Raw genomic sequence first — 19,547 nt, 5'->3', positions numbered from 1 at the left:
AACTTTGGTCCTCTGTGCACCTTCAGACCTGCTGCTGTGTGGAGCTGCCGGCTGATCCAGCAGCAGCAGCGCGTTTAAACAGAGAAGGCTGCAGGATGAAGATGCTCTGCTCTTCCTCACTCCACTGAACACACTGCCTGTCTGTCCTTCAGTGCATCTTCTCAAACATTCACGGAGCCATTTCATATATGCAAACACACATTTATATCGCCACTTAAGGAGATAAGGTAAAGGTAAAACATCCTAAAATTACTGTTTTTCTGTAATAATTACGTGGTTAAAGCCAGGCAGGTTGTTCCAGTCATTTCATTTAATCGATTTACTTTATATTTGATCGTCAGCTTCATTTTACTTCTTTATTTAAAGGTTGTGAGTGCAAAATCCCCCAAAACGGAGACGCAATCGACGGTAAGTAGAAATGCATGTGCTCACTTTTGAGGTCCACTTTATTTTAAAAAAATCGTGTTTTTTTATGATGGTGGCTGCAAAATCTCCAATTATTATACACAATGTTGCGATTTATGCATTACTCAATTAAAACAAGATATTTCAAACAAATGTGAGTGAAATGTTTGAATGTATTTTTTTTTTTTTTTTTTTTGCAGTGGTTTATTGTCATCCTCATGGCAGCTCGCCACCACGCAGGAGAAGAAGCAGCAGGCCTAATGGTTTGTTATTATGACCTTTTTGCGTTTCCATTAGTCTCCTCTGCTCTCGTGTGATTTAACCGTGTGTACATCTGCACGCTGGAGCTGCACGGGGCGACTTTAATCTGTTTTAATCTAAACAGACGGTTTTGCTCAAAGGCACAGAGTCACCATCATATTTAAAAGCTTCCCTTAAAGCGGCCCTTAGGTTGTTTACAGCGGAGGGCAGGCTGGAGGTGAGTGTGATTAGTCTACCACTCCAGTGTCCAGCTAATGACCACTTAATGTCTTCAGTTCTGACTGTGCAGAGCCAGCAGACAAAGCCCCAATACCACAAAAGGAAAGACAGGGGCTGTAATGGGATTTATTCTCCTCAGTGATTCACTCATATGATCCTGGTCTACTGGATTCATTTCAAGTTGATGTTGGACCTTAAAGTAGACTTTTAAAAAAGCATTTGAACTATCAGTAGGTTATTATTATTGTTATTAAACCCAATAAATTACCTCCTGAGTCAACATAGCACTGTTTTAAAAACATAAACACTATTTTTATTGTGTTTTTAATAATTGAAACTTGGCAAACACAATTCTATACACAAGGGGGCGTACAAAATATAAGATTTTAAATTTATAATAAGTACAGCACTGACTCTTTCACTCTGGAAAAGTCCACATAACTGTAACCTAAATTAAAAATTAACACTGAAAAATATGAACATTGAGAGGAAAAAGCATACAGATGTGTTTTAAAGACTGAGAGCACATATTTTGATCTCTCCTCATCTTCCCGTGTCCAGGATTTTTAAATTTGAAGGTTTGCTGTATGATTATTTTTCTTAAATACGAGCAGCTGTTGAGCTGCAGTCGCTTGAGCAGCAGCTCAACAGTGACACACTCAGAAAAAGACAGCCACTATGCAAGTTCTTATTCTTATATAAGCATCATTTCTATCAGTTGTCCAATTTATTAATCTACTTCTACTGGAGATTTATTTGTTGCCTGTTTCCATCAGAGTTGAAGCTGTTTGGGGAAAAAAACAAAACAAAAAAAACAAGAAGAGGGAGCATTTTGTCACTGGGGGGAGCTGCTTGTACATTTTCTGCCTTCATGCATGCAGTCAGTAATATTTTAATATCTGTGGGAATAATCTGCATTCAGTTTAAATATGTTGGCATCTGATAATGAGCAACAGGCTGTATAGGGTTGGAAAAAGAGATAGTTGGGATGTGGCCTGATGTAGTATTTGGGCCTCTAAACACTTGAATTTATTGATATTTTTGTTGTGTGTATTAATCTTGTGCATTATAGGAAGAATAATCTGTTTTTATTTCATCATTTTCATGATTCATTAGAATATTTTAATTTATATAAGCGACTTGTCCAGAATCAGTGGTGGAAAGTAACTAAGTACATTTACTCAAGTACTGTAGGCTACTTAAGTTAACATTTTAAGTATAATTTACACTCCTACTCCACTATATTTCAGAGGGAAATATTGTATTGTGTATTGTGAAATATTATACTTTTTACTCCACTACATTTATTCACTGCAGCTTTAGTAACTAGTTACTTTGTTTGTTAAGATTCTGTATAAAAAGATCAATTTAATTTCAACTTAAACATAAAATATGATGCATTGTTACAGATTAAACAGACTGTAGGACTAAAAAGTGATTAAAATGAGCTCCACATCACTCATTTACAACAGTAGCATGCAACTTAAAGCAACATTAATAACTATTAGATAATAAAACTTAATAATATTACTCACAAGGACTAATTTATGTATTGTGAGTACTTACACTTGATATTGAAAGAAAATAAAATCTGATAATACTTCTGTACTTATAAGGACAATTTTGAATGTAATACTCTTACTTATGATGAAGTATTTTTATAGCATGGTAGTACTACTATGTAAAATATCATACAGGAATTTAGTGGTAATATTTTGTCATTCAGTTAACTTAAATATACATATTTTTTTAATAATTTCAAGTTAATTCAACCTAAAATTTCAAGTTTCAGAACTGATATTAATGACTTGAAGTCTTCTGACCAGATGGCTTAACTCAACTCAACTCATTAAATCAAGTTTAGACAACATGTGATATTTAGTCAAGATAACTTTTAGCATGTTAGAAGAACTATTTGTATTTGTTTATTTGACCTAAAATTTTAAGGCAGCCCTTGCACTCATATTTTTAAATGGAAATGACAAGTTACATTTCACAGCATCTGATTACTTCTTCCACCATTGTTCATATTAGTGCTTAATTCAAACTGAGATGAGATCACGGAACAAAGCTGTTTATTATTTCCTTTAAATTTCACCAAGAACATGCAGCCGGTCACGTTTCACAGATCACAGAAGCAGGCGTTCATTGTCAGACGTTGACATTTAACCTCATAGAAATGCAAATCAAAAATCATTTCATGCCACCGTGAGAGAGAGTTCACTGTTTGAAATATAGTGGATTTATTCAGGGTCACATAAACGGGACAGTCTTGTTTTGAATTGACTTTAGACACATCCCTCAGTTCTTTTTTCTCTCTCTCTCTCTCTGTGGAAATGATGGCAGTGTGCCATACAGAAGGCTGTGTACAATGGCCCAGGTCCCATTAAATCTGCGAAAGTTCCTTCCTGAGGCAAACATTGCCAGAAATAGTAATCTTGGCTTGAGCTGGAGTCTTACAGAGGGGAGCAATAATTCTGGGTGTAATAATGGAAATCATTTAATTCTGTCCTGCCTCTGATCCAGCAGGGCTACAGTCAGAGGTGCTCATTCAGTTTTCCTCCGGCCCTGATAAGGCTTCCTGAAAAACACACAGCGAGCAATCAGGCAACAACAATGGGCTCCGTCAGACGCTGAACTTCAGGTAGTCATCATTGCACGGCAGCACTGCTTTGTTTTCATCCACAGTGTGCATGTGACTCATAAATGTTTTGACATTTCGGTTTCACATTGTTTGTTTAAGTTCTGATTAGCTTCACTGCAGAGAATATGGATTCTTGAATGAAAGCAGTCTTTAAACTAGAGCTGCTGCGTCCTCTTACATGATTAGTCAACTAATCAGCCGAGGAACTTTTATCTGATTCATAGGGAGTGAGCTGTTAGTCATTAATGTAAAATGATACTCACACCTCTTGCACAACAAAAATGTTCACAAATATGTTTTCATCTTTACTGAACACTAGATTTTAAGAGTAGTAGTGCATGACTGGACAAAACGTAGTCACAGAAAAGCTTTTGATCATGAGCTGACTAAGAATTTGTTTAGTGAGCAACAGCCCTCACGGACAGTATTCGGTTTCCAAACTGCTTTAAAAAAACAGAGGATTGCACCTTTTCCTAGTCGACTATGTAGTTTCTATTGTTCAAGACAGATTCAAGTCTCAAGTATACCTAAACCAGAGACAGGAGTCGCTGGCACTGGCAGTAATCCCACCTGCAATCATTTATACGGCTCCACGGAGGAACGGTTTGGGAAAAGGGAAATAAAGGTGAATAATAGTGTCCAGCAGGGTTCTGGCAGGAAAAGCAACATTTCAGTTTTTACAAGTGATTTGTGGATCAAATATAAGCTTTTTTTTTTCTTTAGAATATTTAATTTTCATATCTGAACTTCTAAATGCTTCTACAGGAATCAGTAGTTTCGGGTTTACTGTGCTTTTTGCTGCAGGATTCAATGCAGTGAAAGGTTTTATGCTCTGGCTCTCTCATACATACGCAAAAAAAAATGAAAACTCAAACATAAAATAAAGATATGAGGGAAAGGATGACTCCTATCAAAGGGATATTTAACAGCAATAATATAATAGCTGCATGAAAGAAGGCCGTTATAAGACCGCAGGACCTCTGCATAGCTGATAATAAAAACCGTCTCTGTAGTCTGTGGAATAAACTAACTGCATCTTCTACATTTCTGCAGTCAGTCACTGAGATTCTGCCCTGAAAAAGAGATTATCATGTCCAGCTGAAGAGCTCTTGTTCTTTCTTTTTAAAGTGTAAATGTTATTCTGGGTGTAAGACTTCACCCTCTTTGTTATTCTGAGTGGAGAAATGACAACCTCTACAAACAGGAAACAGAGGAGACTTTATCTTTTCAGGAAAATGTTCTTGTTAAATATGGAGTAGCTGCACAGCTGTACATGAAATCTCGCAGGAGATAAATGTGTTGAGATGCTCATTAAAATAATCTTTCAAAATCAGTTATAAGAAGAATCCGCTGCTCTATTTTTCTATCCTCCAACCTGCAAGTCTTATCCTCTGCAGGACTTTTAAATTGAATATTTTTGAAATTTAGAAATTTATTTCAGTCTGCATTCAATAACAGAGCCATGCACATGCACTCTCACATATATATATATATATATACATACACACACACCCACATAAAAAAAGGTAATTACTCAACATAATAAATAAAGAGATGTTTTAGCACAAAAAGCTGCAGGGAGTTCAAGGAAAATGCAACATCTGTGCTCTTCTGATGTCTTTAAAATCCTAATAAATTAAAAAATATATTTCTTCACATTCACACTTCTTGCAATCATTCTTTGATGGACTCATTGAGGCACATCCCCGCTCGAATAAACCGACTAATTTTCAAATCAGAATTAAAAAATATATTTTTCATTTGGTTTATAATTAGATTTACATCACACTGTACATGCACATGATCCCCGCTCCTCCTGTTCTGCAGAGACACATCTGCATGTAAAAAAGGCTGATCTGAGGCCTGTTGTTTGGTGCTTCCCACTGAAAAGCTCATCAGCACCTGAAATAACTCGAGGCGTGCTGTGTCTGCTACATCCTCTTCCCTGGATTGTTTTGACTGCGTGATGGAGAGCAAACGTTAAATCTCATTTCTAATTTTAACCCCGGAAACGTGTCACTCGAACACCATGATAGGAGGCAGTCAGGGTCATCGGCCCTTCCGCCCGCATGAATCAAGACTTAAATGAATGCGAGCTTCTGAAGCCATTGTTTCAACACATGCAAGAGAAAACATGCGATCGGAGAGAGGGACCTGCACAGTATCACGGCACCACAACGCGCACAGTAGCAAGGACAGAGAGAGAGCGAGAGTGAGAGCGAGAGAGAGAGAGAGAGAGAGAGAGAGAGAGAGAGATCATTATAATTGACAGTTTTAAAAATATATATTTACAGGAAATGAGCTAACACACATTTAAACACGATTGCTGAAGCTTCTGTTATTATTGCAAGTGTTAAAAATCTATTTTGTAGATCAATTACGCTCCATCGATTCACGTCGACGGCGTTTAAATGACTTAAATGAGCATTTCTACTATTTAAATAGACGATTATAAAGTCTTATTGGCGCGGACCCAACGTGTGAATCTTGAGGGGCCTTGCGGATGAAGTATCGCCTCTGAAGTTAATTGTGTTTTCGTTCGAGAGGGGAATAGATTTCCTCTGTTTATTATGAGCATCGGGACGGATTTGCGTCACCGTGCAACTTGCAGGTCGAGATAAAGTTGCACAAATATTGAAAAAGGGAAGTTCTAACAGTCATTATAAAGTTTCCCCCCCTCTGCTCCGGAAGAAATAAGGATTTCTGCTGTATCCTAAAATACTAAAGCAGGTTCTATTTTTGGGACAAATCTAGCAGGCAGGAGTTGGAGATAATAGAAGCTCTCCTGGGCTCAGGGTTATATTATTGCACTGATTTCATACAGTTCATTACTGGGATAATTAATAAATAATAACTTTTTTCTCTACATATTTATATTAATGTGGGCTGTTGTTTGATTTGTTCATTTCTAGCAAGCAAAAATATTTAGTGTGTGTTGAAAGCTGACAGATCAAGCCTTTTTTTGGAAAATATATACAGTCCGCTGCATGTGCCCTCTATGAATTATCTCCAAAAATCTAAATTAACACGAGAGTTAATGAACATAATGAGTGTTTTTTTGTGTGTGGTGATATGGGTGAGGGAGGGAGGGAGAGGGGGGGGAAGAGGGGTTCTCTTTAAGTGATCAATCCATCATCTCAGGATCAAAATTACTGCGATGTGTCCCGGTCGTGTGTGTGTGTGTGTGTGTGTGTTTGTGTGTGTTAGTGTGTGTGGGAGGGAGGGGAGAAGGAGGGGTGGTTATACACATCATCATCATCATCATTTGCAAGGACGTGATGTGAGCAAATGCACAACGTCTATTGGCTCAGAGAACGACCAATCAGTGTCAGCGGAGGAACTTCAGAGTGGAGCTGCAGGGTTAGGATTTCAGAGTTGGGAGAGCGATTTTGGCACTTACACAAAGAGGACGGTCATCTCTCCCCTAAAACGCCCTCCCTGTTTTTTTTACATGCCTGTCCTCTCATCCCCTCTACTGAGAAACAATAAGACGCGTTAGAACCTCCGGGATGTACACGGCCGGGCTCAATCCGTTTTACGCATCCAATTTTAGCCTCTGGTCCGCGTACTGCGCAGGGGGCTTCGCTGTGGATACGATGAAGAAACCCTCGTTTTGCATCGCAGACATTTTGCAGGCTGGAGATGCGGAGAACATCCCGGGTTCGTCGGCCCTCATGGTGCATATGGGACACCACCGTGCGCAGGGGCACTCCGGCAGTTCCCCGCTGCGCCCTTCGCCTGTTGCGCCTGAGCCGTCGGTGTATGCGAGGGTGAGTCCCGCGTCTCCGTACCACAGACACGGACTACAGCTAACCTCAGTCTCCAGAACGACTTTTAACTCCCAGCAAGTTCCTCCACCTTCAAGCAAAGACCTCAAATTCGGAATTGATCGGATATTGTCGACGGACTTTGATCCAAAAAGCAAAGAAAAGTCGTCGTTAAGAGGTGAGCAGAGATATTTTATTACACACAAACTTAAAAAAAAAAGAAAGAAAGAAAGACGTGGTGATTATAGAGATAAGCTTCCTGTTATGTCTGCCAAAGAAAACAGTAATGGGGATGTGTTTTATGAATATTTTATTTCAATGATAGTTTCACTAAGTAGAACAAGACAAGACACAATCATGTCCAAAGTTTAGAAACTGAAAGCAACAATTCAGATTCAACTACTAAAGTTGCACATATGTGGAAGTCAGTTTATAACTCTGATAGACTTGCTCACAGAGAAGTAAGAGCGCAAACAGCCTCATAATATGCACTTTAAGGAGCCCTGTGGGGAAATCCTCTCCCTCATTCTCCCTCCACAGAGAGGTCAGAGGTCAGGATCAGCCATAAACAGCAGCAATGCAGTTTTGCTCAAACTCACTTCAGCAAGAAAATCTATGCTTTCAAAAAAGGGTATCTCTCTCTATCTCTTAACTTGAGACCCATCTTGCCCCCCAAAGATTAGAGTCAGTGATAGTGTTCATGCCCGTGTGTCACTGCGATAACTCTTTACTGACTGAAGCCCCTCTCTCGTTCTGTAACAGATCTCACATCCATCGTTAGCTCGAACCGTCAGTCAGGGATCCACATCCCCATTCAGCCTCCGGCCAGCCAGTACTTCTCCTCCATAGACACCGGGATGGGCGACGCTTCCTCCATGATGAGTTCACTAGGCTGCAGCAGCAGCAGCAGCAGACAATCAGGCCAGCATCAGTTTCAGGACACCTTCCCAGGTAGTCATCACATGTAGGACTGTAACAGACAGGTCTCTATTTTGGAGATGTACAACACCTGCAGTGAAAGTTCTTCTGGTTTCTCTTTTTGTTTTAACCTCATGTCCTTCCTCTTTGTTCTCCGCGCAGGTCCCTATGCTGTCCTCACAAAAGACACAATGCCACAGACATACAAGAGGAAAAGGTCATGGTCGAGGGCAGTGTTTTCAAATCTGCAGAGAAAAGGACTTGAGAAGAGATTTGAAATACAGAAGTATGTTACCAAGCCGGACAGAAAACAGCTGGCTGCCATGCTCGGGCTGACAGACGCTCAGGTAAGATGAAGTTAGACATGAGGTTGACCTGCACAGGCCTGCCTGTCAACTTTGACTTACATGATGCAACTATGATTTAAGGTTTTATAAAGTATTAATATTTTTTAGCAATATTTTTTGGCACAAATCTCAGGGCCTTAGTGAGGATTTTAAAAAATACTGAGGTCCACCCAACCCCCATCAGAAAATTTTAAAACAGGCACCAAAAACAAGGCTTTGAATTTATTTTTGTATTGTTTTGATTTTGTTATATTTAGTAGTTCAGTTAACTGTTAAAGTATATTTTCTGTAAATTTCAATTCCCTAAAATGCATGCCAGGTCTAAATGCTGCCATCTCTAAAAATACTGATAACAACCTGAAACATACTCATCCTGTAAGTTTTTAATAATGGAATGTAAAGTCAGCCCATAGTTGCTAAAAGCCCCAAATACCCATATTACAGCAAAAATGACTTATGTGTTTAATCATTACAATTAAATAATATTTTAAATAAAATATTTTTTGCGGCCAGCATGCTCGTTTCTCTTTTAGAGATTTAACTAAATAAACACTTATTAACATTCAAAATTTGTAGTTTGCAAAGCAGCATCATGACTGTGTGGTGCAACCTGATTGGCCGAGAGGCGTTGCAGAGTGCCAAATCTCACCATAGCAACACCTCACCAGACCTTGTTTACGTTTCATCATACTATACAGTTAACCTACCAACCTAACATGTCAATATTAATGCCATGACTAAAAACTGAAACAGATCTCTTTTATTATTATTATTACTTTTTGTAATTATGTGATTGTTAAATAAATACTATATATGATTACACTGCAGATATCTTAACCTTTAACTTCCATGTCCTGTGCAAGTGTTGAGTAAACTTTTTGCACTATTTTCCTGGTTCATCTTGAAGTGTGAATGCATCATTACACTTGAGAGGATGTAAAAATAGTCATCTCAGAAGGATTATATTTAAAGTAATAAAACAAGCGTGACTTATAGAGCTAATGTATCAAAACGATTATTTTACTCATAAGGCACAGTTCGAAATTTTCTTTGACATTTAAGAGACACTTGAGGTAATTAAATACAGGGACTTTGCTGAAGAGCTGTATATATGTTCAGAGAATATTACTGTTGACATTATGCACAGATGAAGTCTCATCTAAAGATGTCCGGATGTGTTTGCAGGTGAAGGTCTGGTTCCAGAACAGACGCATGAAGTGGAGACACTCCAAAGAGGCGCAGGCTCAGAAAGACAAGGATAAGGAGCAGCCGGACAAGACTGCGTCGGAGTCCAGCAGGGAGCCCAAAGAGCCGGCGGAGTCGGAGTGTGAGAGCGAGGGCAGGAGCGAGTGTGATTCCGACGAGGCCCCGGAGGAAGACTCTGGACTTTTGGACGTTACCGAGCACAATAAAACCAGCGTAATCATGAGCGGGAGCGGGCCGGCGAGCAGCGCGGAGGGAGCGGCCACAGTCACAGACACACCGGCCTCACAGATACTAATATGAAGGCAGCGTGTCGCTTTAGTTGATGAACTATAACTTGTGATTTTTGACAGAAGAACGACAGTGATATTAAAACGCATCTGGAGTGGCAGGAAAAAGTCCCAGAACTAAAAGCAGGCCTGCAGCAAAAAAGACAACAAGCTATTTGTTCAATATGAGACATTGTTATTATCCTACATCTTAAATAAAGCCCAGACACAAGGAACAAAGGCCGTAAATAATTTTTTTTTTTAGATTTTTTTTTTTCTCCATTTCTTTCTCAGAGGTTGTAATTATAAAACCACATTTAAATTTAAACATGGGACTTGCAGCCACCTCCAGTGTCTCCTTATTGTCGTTTTCCTCTCAGAGCTTCAGTGTGCATGATGATGTCTTTCCTCGTCTGAGGGAAATAACGCGGTTGTGAATTTTTATTATTAGGTTATGAACCACTCGTTTCACGTCATAAATGAGATCTCAGAACATCACGCAGTGTTCATCATGTATTTTATGTCTGGATATATGGTTGTGCTATTTTGTTAATAATAATTTGCACTGAAAATATTGTAAATAAAATGTTTCTTACTTTAAAATTTGGATCACGGTGTTCAATGTATTATTATTGTTATTATTATTAAATTGTTTGAAATTGCAATTTGCTCGCCCTTTATGTCAATTACTGTAGGCCTATTTGGTGAGGATGCTACAATTTTGATGTAAGCTGACTATTGTTCAGTTTGGGTGGTAAAAAGTTGTGGGGTTTTTTAATTTATTTTTTTGATTTGTTTTGTTTTTGCAAAAAAAAAAAAAAAAAAAAAAAAAAACAGCAATAATCAAAAATAAACAGGAATTCAAGAAGTTGCACGTAAATATGCAACGAAGTAAAGAAATAAATATGAATAAAAATGTAGTTGGGACATAAAAGTGAGAGTAGCTGCTGCCAATAAAAACAACCCATAATTTGCATTATGTAGCCTACAAATGACGCATACACACATAGATCAATAGATAGCAACATTTGCTTACATGACTCTTTTGTATAATATAAATGAAGCAGGTTATTGTTTAAAAAATAATGAAAACAAATAGGAAAAATCGGCGTCATACTCTCCTCGGGTCAAACAGTTTATTCCACCAAATCATAACGTGGTGATGAATGTATACATCTTCAGGTCTTCTCCTTTAAGCACATTAATGTAATTCAGTGAACTGAAGTTCTCCTGCGGCTCTGGCGGCGCAGAAAGCGAGAGAAAAGAGGGGAATTTATAGTTTGTATACATTCACTGGCTCCAGATAGCAGCGACGACCCGGATGAGTATATTTTATGTATCCAGACACAGATACAATCAACATCTCCTCCATTTATAGGCCTGGTGCTGCTCGTACCTCCCCTCCCTCCGCAGTCACTCACCGGGGTCTGATATTCCACATTAACTTATCAGATCAGCTCGTCGCTATATTATGACTAAGAAGAAAACCATGCCACTCAGATGCTAACGTAAGAGGACAGTGAAGTGTTGAAACATAGTTTCCCAATCAGCCTTATCGTGATGGTCAGTGGTGACAGCTCAAAATTTATGAGAGAAGAAGAAGAATCCACTGTTGCTGCTACATTTATTTGTAGCACAATTAAACTGTTTAAGGATGTTTAATGACATGATGCCATGACACACTCCCTCCTTAAGTCTATCGGTGTCAGTAAGAGTAATTAGCCTATATTTTTATAAGACCTCCATGAATCTTGGATAAGTCACACTGGCTTCTCTTCGGTGTACAAGGCCAAATTATCATTGTTATCTCTAAATCTGTACTGTCGTTTTTAACGTTCAGAGTCTTTACAAAGCTCAATAATCATTCATACTTACACACTCTAAGAAATTAAACTTTGATGTTGTTTGCATTACATATATAGTTGTTTTATGGTGAAACTACTAAATAATTGCAGTTTTGACCTTCAAAACAAGGTTTCATTGCATTAATATAATAATGTAAGGTTTCAGGAATACATAACTGTGCTGATTTAATCAAGTTAAAGGTGCAGTGTGTAGAATTTAGTGGCATCTAGTGGAACACACTTTGCCAGAAATGGAATACAATATTCGTAAGTATGTTTTAATTAGCATATAATCACCTAAAAATAAGAATTGTTGTGTTTTCGTTACTGTAGAATGAGCCTTTATATCTACATAGGGAGCCCGCATGTTGCACTGACATACAGTAGCCCAGAATGGACAAACCAAACACTGGCTCTAGAGTGAGTTTTTTGTGAGTTTCATGGGTGGCCACCATAGGTTCTCCTACACTTGTTGGTTGCAATCCGCAACCTCACTGCTAGACACCACTAAATCCTACACACTGGTCCTTCAATAAAAACGTACTGCATTAAGAGTGTCCCAACAGCTTTTCCATATTTATTGCACATGTGCAGTAATGCAGGTTAGCAATCAGACCATGTGTTCACAGCGACTGTTGGTTGAAAGTTTTTGTTATAATCTACAGCAATCCAATCATTTTGTTGGTAAATATGTGAATTATTTCAACAATATAATTTATTTGTGCATTAACAACAACAGGCGATGCATATTTTTGACTTTTATGTGATCGGTCATATACTTTGATATAAGATTTGAAAAGCCTATTGTCGTTAACTTAAAGGTGCATTATGGTAGATTTGGCCAGAATTTTAGTTGAAATCATTCAAAAATGAACTAAAATCATCAACAGAATGTGAAGAAATAACAGTTTTGACATTAGATATCTACTGAAGTTAGCATGCTAACTAGCTAGCCCCGGCCTGTCCTGTCTCATAACACCACTTTCTGCCTCAAGGGCGATAGTGAGTCACTGTAGCGTCCAGTCTGCCCACGGTCTAACATGAGAGGAAGAAGAGCTGCTGCCCCGAGCAACCGGCCAGCAATGTTGGAGCCAAGCTGAAAACTGCTAATTTTTGCTGTAGGACTGTCAATATGTCACCTTATTAAGTTTTTATATTTTTTCAGATGAGAAAGTAACCATTTAGATTCCCAATATGTGGTCAGTTTATCCAAATAACACCTATTTGGAAAGTTGCACCAACGTTGTTTGAGATGCCGCTGCAGCAGCAGCCGCTGGCCGGGAGACAGCTGGTCATCTCAGCTGCATGATCCCATGAATTGATCTCTGCAGCTCTTTGGTAATTTACCACGGGCTCCAATGTCTCCGTAGTATTTGATGATATTTCTACTTTATGTTTATTATTGAGGTCGTAGTCTGTGGTGGTGGTGTACTAGAGTGTTACTACTATTTTGCCCAGTTTATGTACTGTATGTTAATGGTGTGGACAACATATCTGGAAAAATTTTCAATATAATGCACTCCAGTACACCACCACCACACACTGCAACCTTAATAATAAACATAAAGTAGAATTATCACCTTTCTGATGATGTCAACAAAAACTGAAGATGTATAAGCTTCGTAAAAGTAGAATTTATAGCAGAGCTGCTGTATTGGATTGTATGAGAATGCACAGGAGTTCCTGATAAAGTGCTTGGTGAGTGTATTAGCTAACATTAGCTTAGCTGCAGTTCATTCTTCATGTACTAAGTTACGTTACAGATGAGCCACAGAGCCAAACATCAGTTTCTTTGGAAACTTCACTCAGAGACTCTGCGACTCAGCAACTTCATAATATGGTCCCTTGTGAACAGTCCCTGACATTAAGGCTGAATAAAGTCTGTAATGTGAACATAATATAGTGTAGTTGTGTGTAGATCGTGAAGGTTTGTTCATCTCCACAGATTCCCAGCATTGAAAATTGTGGGGTATGTGTCCTAAAAGGGCTTTGCTGCAACCTCAGTGAAAAGCCTGACACCCTCATAAAGGAGTTCTTGGTGAGTTGCATCATAGAGTATGAGCCATAGCCTAACCAAACATTTTTGATGAGAGTCATGTCAACATAGACGTGTACTAAATGGGACGTTTTACAATGTGAAAATGAACTTGTTTGTCTTCTGGTTGACAGTCTACGTACTCATGTACATACTTTTTTTCTGAAGTAGCTCAAACATTGTGTAGCTTCCATGCTCATACTTGCAAGGAGGTGTGCTCCACTGCAACATAAGTCTCAAATAACTGTAGATATGCTGAAATGTCAGCTTGTGGAATTGAGTCTGTGCTGCTGTTTAAGTGTTCCTGCCTCTTTGCAAATGTTTATTCTTGTTCACTGCCTACAGCTCAAACATGTCCTTGTAATTTCTGCGCTCCTATGTCTTGTTGGTATATCAGCTGGGCACTTTTTCAGGCAGGGTCTAGTAAGACCTGTTACTTCTTGTGTGCATTGTATTTGTGGGTTGTACTCAATTGATTTGGCTAGTGCTGATGATGCAAGACCAAATCTTCCATGTTCTAGTCAGAGATGACACAATACTGGATTAGTCAACTGACCAAAGTAATGGGCTTCTTTTTTTTTTGATGATATTGTTTATAAGTAATAAGCAAGCAGAAATACCAAACATTACTTCTTTGCAGCTTCTCAAATGAGAAAATGTGCTCCTCTTCTGTTTTTATATCATTGTAAATTCAACATCTTTGGATTTTGGACTGTCAAATTTTGTTTTGTCTATGTCTCATTGGCCTTTAGGAAATTCTTATGGCCACTTTTACAACAGTCTGACAATTTATAGACATTTGAGAAATCAATTAGAGTAATTCATATTGAAAATGACAGCTCCTAGCTCTTATAAACAGACTCTAATTAATACGTCTTCCATTTTGAGGCTATTGATCATTCAGGTGGAAGGAGAGAAATGGAAGAAATGGTCTTCAGAATCTATGTCATTGGACACGATGGAGCAGAGCCGACAGATTCCCTGAGGATGTCGGCATCATAATTCAGAAGGTTGGGATGGTGAACGATCTTAGAAATGTGGTAAATGGGTGTGTGCAGTCCTGCTTGGTCTGATCTGCAGCCTAAACTTGAGCTACCCCAAAAATTCAGAATTAGTTAATGGACTTGGATGGCAACAGGCTTTCCACAAAGGTGCAGGTCATCAAAAACAGACTATATGAATAATCTCAATCAATGTGAACTGAGTATCTTTGGACTCTTCCTTGGGCAAATTGAACATCTTGGGATTTTGGACTGCTTTCTAGACAAAAGAAGATGTCCAGACAGAATACTGATAGATTTTAATCATATTTGTCTTCCCTCAACCAACACTGCCAAATATTTGCTGTTTGTAACTTGTTAGGGCTTGCTGCTGCTTGTTTTTATATGTCTGCAAATTGAGTATTTTGGACTGCTGACTCGACAAAAAAGATATCAGAAGACAGAATGGTATTTCACATTTAGCATTTGCTGATATTTCTGTCACTACAAACTGAGAAGTTTGCATTACTGACTGCTTACAAGACAAAAAGTATCTAAAGACAGACTATTAATCAATTCTGAATCATCACTGACTGCTAAGAATATGCAGTTTCTAAATTTCTTAGTATTTGCTGATATTGCTGTTATGTCACTATGAACTGAGCACTTTTGCGTTTTGGACTGCTGCCTGGATGGAAGAAACACAACATATTGATTTTTTTTATGATTTTTGTCATCCATCAACCAAAACTGCCAAATATTTGCTGTAATTTGTAACTCACTGCAATTCCCTGTTTTCATATCATCGTAAACTGAGCGCCTGTGCATTTTGGACTGCTGGCTTGACAGAAAAAAGAACCTTCTAGTTTTTCAGTCATGAGCATTGGTTAATGTTTGAATGCTTTTTAAAAGAATAAATAAGGCAATGCACTAAAATATTAAAAAGGGTAGTTATTTGTTAATTTCTTTGTGTATATTTTTCATTATTTATATATTTCTTTGCATATTTTTTTAATCTATTTTAAGTAATGCATGGCATCAAGGGCAAAATGGTACAAAATGGTACATGTTTCTGGATTTGCTTCCTTGGTTTCATAATGTATTATTGCAGATATATTGATATTTTTGTGAAGCACATTTCTCAACCTTTTCTGACACTGTAAAAAAAAGTGAGGTAGAAGTACAACTACTTTGGTATTTATTTCACTCACTCGCCTTGATGGAGCATGAAGTGTTCAGTCATGTTTAATACAATCAGCATAATCCTACAACTTTAATACAACCCTGCTGTGTTAGCTATATTTAATATAACTGTGTTTAGTAATTTGAACATATCTGCATTCAGTAATTCTAACCTAAATGACTTAAATTTGACATTAGTGTGTTAGTTTATTCCACATAACTGAATGATGGAGCATTACAGTTTGGTGAGATTTGCTCGACAGTATTTAGTAATGATCAGTTCTTCTTTTTCTCATTTATTCAACTCAGTTATGTGGGATCAGTTGACATAACTACATTAAGTAAATGTAACATTTTACTTTTTAGAGTACATATGAACAATTATCATGTGAGTTACCGTAATTGTCATGTTGCATCAAGTCTTTCTGGTGCAAGAAATGACGACTTATCCACAAAATTCTGAATAAGTGTTTTTTTTGTTTCAAACCTTGCTGCAATTCAGTGACAACACAAACAATTGTGTAAGATGGTGAGTTGAGCCAGACTATTGTTAATTAATTTGTGTGTTAATCTGCCACTTCAAGTTTTTATACATGAAGAGTTTTTGTTGATGGAAAGTCTGGTGGAACTTTATGATAAAACAACCACATTGCAGCTTTCACTCAGTCGGGTGAACATAAAATAAACAACCATTTTACAGCTTCATAAACTATTAAACACTATTTAATAGCGAAGGATTCAGATCATTTACTTCAGTAAAAGTAGCAATACTACACTATACAAATACTCAATATCAAGTAGACGGTGCTTGAAAAAATTAAAGTATTGGCAACAAAAAGTGCTTAAAATATAAAACTTACAGCTAATCAGTATGCACAATTGGCCTTGTCAGTGTTATTAGATTGTTATCAGAAGTGCATTAACATGCAAGCAGTATTTTAATGTTTTAGCAGGTCAAGGTGGAGCTAGTTTTGACAATTTTAGATACTCTGGGGTATTTTAATCTATAACAATGAATCATGATTTAGAAATTGATTGTGTGCTTTTTAAGAAAAATCTTAACCTACAGTTGTGAAAAAAATGTAGTAAGAAGCACACCATTTCACTGAAATGCAGTGAAGCGGAAACATAAAGCAGCATACATCCACCACGGCTATGAAATAATGCCATTACTTATATCAACATCTCTGCTAAACAATTTAGAAGTGGAAAAACTTGATCTAATGTAATGTGATGATGCTGGCCTTTCAGATAGCATTATATCTCAGTCAGGAGATTGAAAGCCCTCTGGTATTTGTTGTCATGCTAGCAGCAACATCATAGTGAGTGACCCAAACCCAGACCACCGCCAACTCTCACTACTAAGGGGTCCACTTTCCTCTCCTCCGGAAAGAGGACTGACCCCCAGAGAGCTGCAGCCTTCCGTTTTAGCTTAGCATCTTGAATTTCACTTTCCCCCCCCCACCCACCCACCCCTACCCACCGACCCCCCCTCCTGGCTGTACTGTACCTGCTGCCTTTTGTTTCTTTTCCATACAGGAGATATTTTACCTTGCGAGCGTCAGACCAAACTCACAGCTCAGCTCCTCATAAACTAACTTGCTTGTGACGGCTATGAAAGTAGATGGCACTCGTCTTAATCTTCACTCTTAGTTCGTGCTGGATGAAAAGTTGTCAGAGTTATGATAGCCAGTTTCCATGGAACGCTGTAAAAGCCCTGGGCACTTTATCAACCTAATATTAACTGTTAAATGCTCACATATAAAATGTCTGGGTGGGTTGAGTCTCGAATTATGCTTGAAAAGCTATAAATTACATTAGTATTTGCAAATGTACAATAACAATAACAATCCAAACGCTTAACATAATACTGAGAGGCCTTGATTTGTGAACTGTCCTAAGAACTTTTATGACCAGGATAGGAGAAAGTCCATCTGGCCTGTATTTAATGTCAGGCTTTCCCCCTCCATTAAAAGCTGTCATATGCGTCCCTCTTGGCAACCCAGGACAGGGCAAACCATAAAACAAACCAGCCTCGCAGATTCGCCAATATTTAACGCTTTGAAAAAGTAGCTGTGTAAAACAAATTACCTCTGTAAGAGCAAAAAGGGGGGTTTCTGTCTGCGGTGGTTGAGGGATTAACGTGATTAAAAGCTGTGACGTCTCCAGCACTTTGAGGCATTATCTGTGAAGTTGTTTGATAGGCTGATGGAGATTTCCCCCCTTGGTTGCCATAATGCATCAGAGGAGGCCTTAGAGCCTCTATGGCCCTGCTGGAGGAAAAGGAGTGTAAAAAAAAAAAAAAAAAAGCTACGCCATTACTCAACAAGTGCTTGAAAAACTGCAGCCGACAAACGCAGTGGCAAAGAGATGTAAGGTTTAGTCGATGATGATGAGAGGATGATGATGTGAACATCTCAAGAATACCTCCATGGATTCATTTTTATGCAATAGTGGAAGACAGATACTTTTGCAAAAGTAGAAGTGGCAATACCACGCTGTAATAATACTTCATTACAAGTAAAAGTATTCAGAATTCTGAATAAAAGTAAAAGTATGAAAGTATTATCAGAAAAATGTACTTTAAGTACAGTAAGAGTTGTTGTTATGTAGATAGAATGGCCCTTATTAGGTATTATTTTATTATATGTTGCATTGCTGTGGTATTATTAATAATGCAATAATGTAAGTAGCATTTAAAGGTTGTAGCTGGTCAAAGTTATTTTTGATTATAATAATCTACTAATTATATACTGATGGGTACTTTAATCTATGACAGTGCATCATATTTTAGAGGCTTATTGTATGTAAAATCTGAATACACAAAGTAAATAATATTAAAAAGTACATTTCCGAGTATGATGTAGCAGGAAATGAAAATATTCAAGTATCTAAAATAAGTACAGTAAGTAGTAAATAAGGACAGCAGTTGAGTAAATGTACTTGTGTTTCACTGCTTTCTAAATTACAACCTTCCTTCATTTGCCAACAATATTTAATCTCTCTGATATAAATTCATTCTTTATGACCCCCACTGCACTCAGAGGTGTCAATTTTGTGCTAATGTACATTACACTTTAAAGCCAAATGTTTTCATCATCAATGGAGCATTTTATTGAATCATTGTAATGACGGGAGCGAGCATGGACGCTCTAGACGTAGCTCTGTTTCCTTCAGAGGTATGTTTGTTCCATCAAACATGGATTTATGACATCGGCTGGATCTTCTTTCCTAAATGACCTTTGAATCATCAGCATGAGAGATGACTTCCTCCTGAGACTAGCAAAATATTATTACGTGGTTCGAATCTTTAATTTGATAGCAGGCCAAGATGTTTCCAGCCGCCCCCGTCATTTTAATCCACTTCACTGGAATAGCCAGTATCAGGTCTTTTATTTATGGATTTTACTCCAAACTCAGTTGGGATGTTTCCCCCTGAATAGAATTAAAAGAGAGTGTGTCTGAAGTAGCTA

The 19,547-nt window shown here is 38.0% G+C and overlaps 1 protein-coding gene and 1 long non-coding RNA gene across 3 annotated transcripts; both read left to right on the top strand.

The window, feature by feature from the left end:
- The first annotated feature begins 6,856 nt into the window (after window positions 1-6,856).
- Window positions 6,857-10,642, top strand: hlx1 (H2.0-like homeo box 1 (Drosophila)). Of its 2 annotated transcripts, XM_044377089.1 has the most exons (4): window positions 6,857-7,474; window positions 8,059-8,247; window positions 8,377-8,561; window positions 9,747-10,642. In XM_044377089.1, the coding sequence occupies exons 1-4, from the start codon at window positions 7,039-7,041 to the stop codon at window positions 10,065-10,067; spliced, it is 1,131 nt and encodes a 376-aa protein (XP_044233024.1). In that variant the 5' UTR covers window positions 6,857-7,038; the 3' UTR covers window positions 10,068-10,642. The 2 variants fall into 2 exon arrangements, with proteins under 2 accessions (XP_044233024.1, XP_044233025.1); XM_044377090.1 differs by lacking the exon at window positions 8,059-8,247.
- A 1,430-nt stretch (window positions 10,643-12,072) lies between these two features.
- LOC122965501 lies at window positions 12,073-19,246 on the top strand. Its single transcript, XR_006398239.1, has 3 exons — window positions 12,073-12,148; window positions 18,981-18,983; window positions 19,237-19,246. It is a non-coding gene; the product is annotated as an uncharacterized LOC122965501 (long non-coding RNA).
- The last annotated feature ends 301 nt before the right edge of the window (window positions 19,247-19,547 follow it).

Source organism: Thunnus albacares, chromosome 16 (genome assembly GCF_914725855.1).
Source record: "Thunnus albacares chromosome 16, fThuAlb1.1, whole genome shotgun sequence".
Taxonomy (NCBI): domain Eukaryota; kingdom Metazoa; phylum Chordata; class Actinopteri; order Scombriformes; family Scombridae; genus Thunnus; species Thunnus albacares.
Note: the sequence above shows the minus strand (reverse complement) of the source record. Positions and strands in the feature narration are given on the sequence as shown.

Coding starts and splice junctions, on each gene's coding strand:
- hlx1 (XM_044377089.1), top strand. CDS start 7,039: ATGTACACGGCCGGGCTCAATCCGTTTTACGCATCCAATTTTAGCCTC. Junction 7,475..8,058: donor AGAAAAGTCGTCGTTAAGAG/GTGAGCAGAGAT, acceptor GTTCTGTAACAG/ATCTCACATCCATCGTTAGC. Junction 8,562..9,746: donor TCGGGCTGACAGACGCTCAG/GTAAGATGAAGT, acceptor ATGTGTTTGCAG/GTGAAGGTCTGGTTCCAGAA.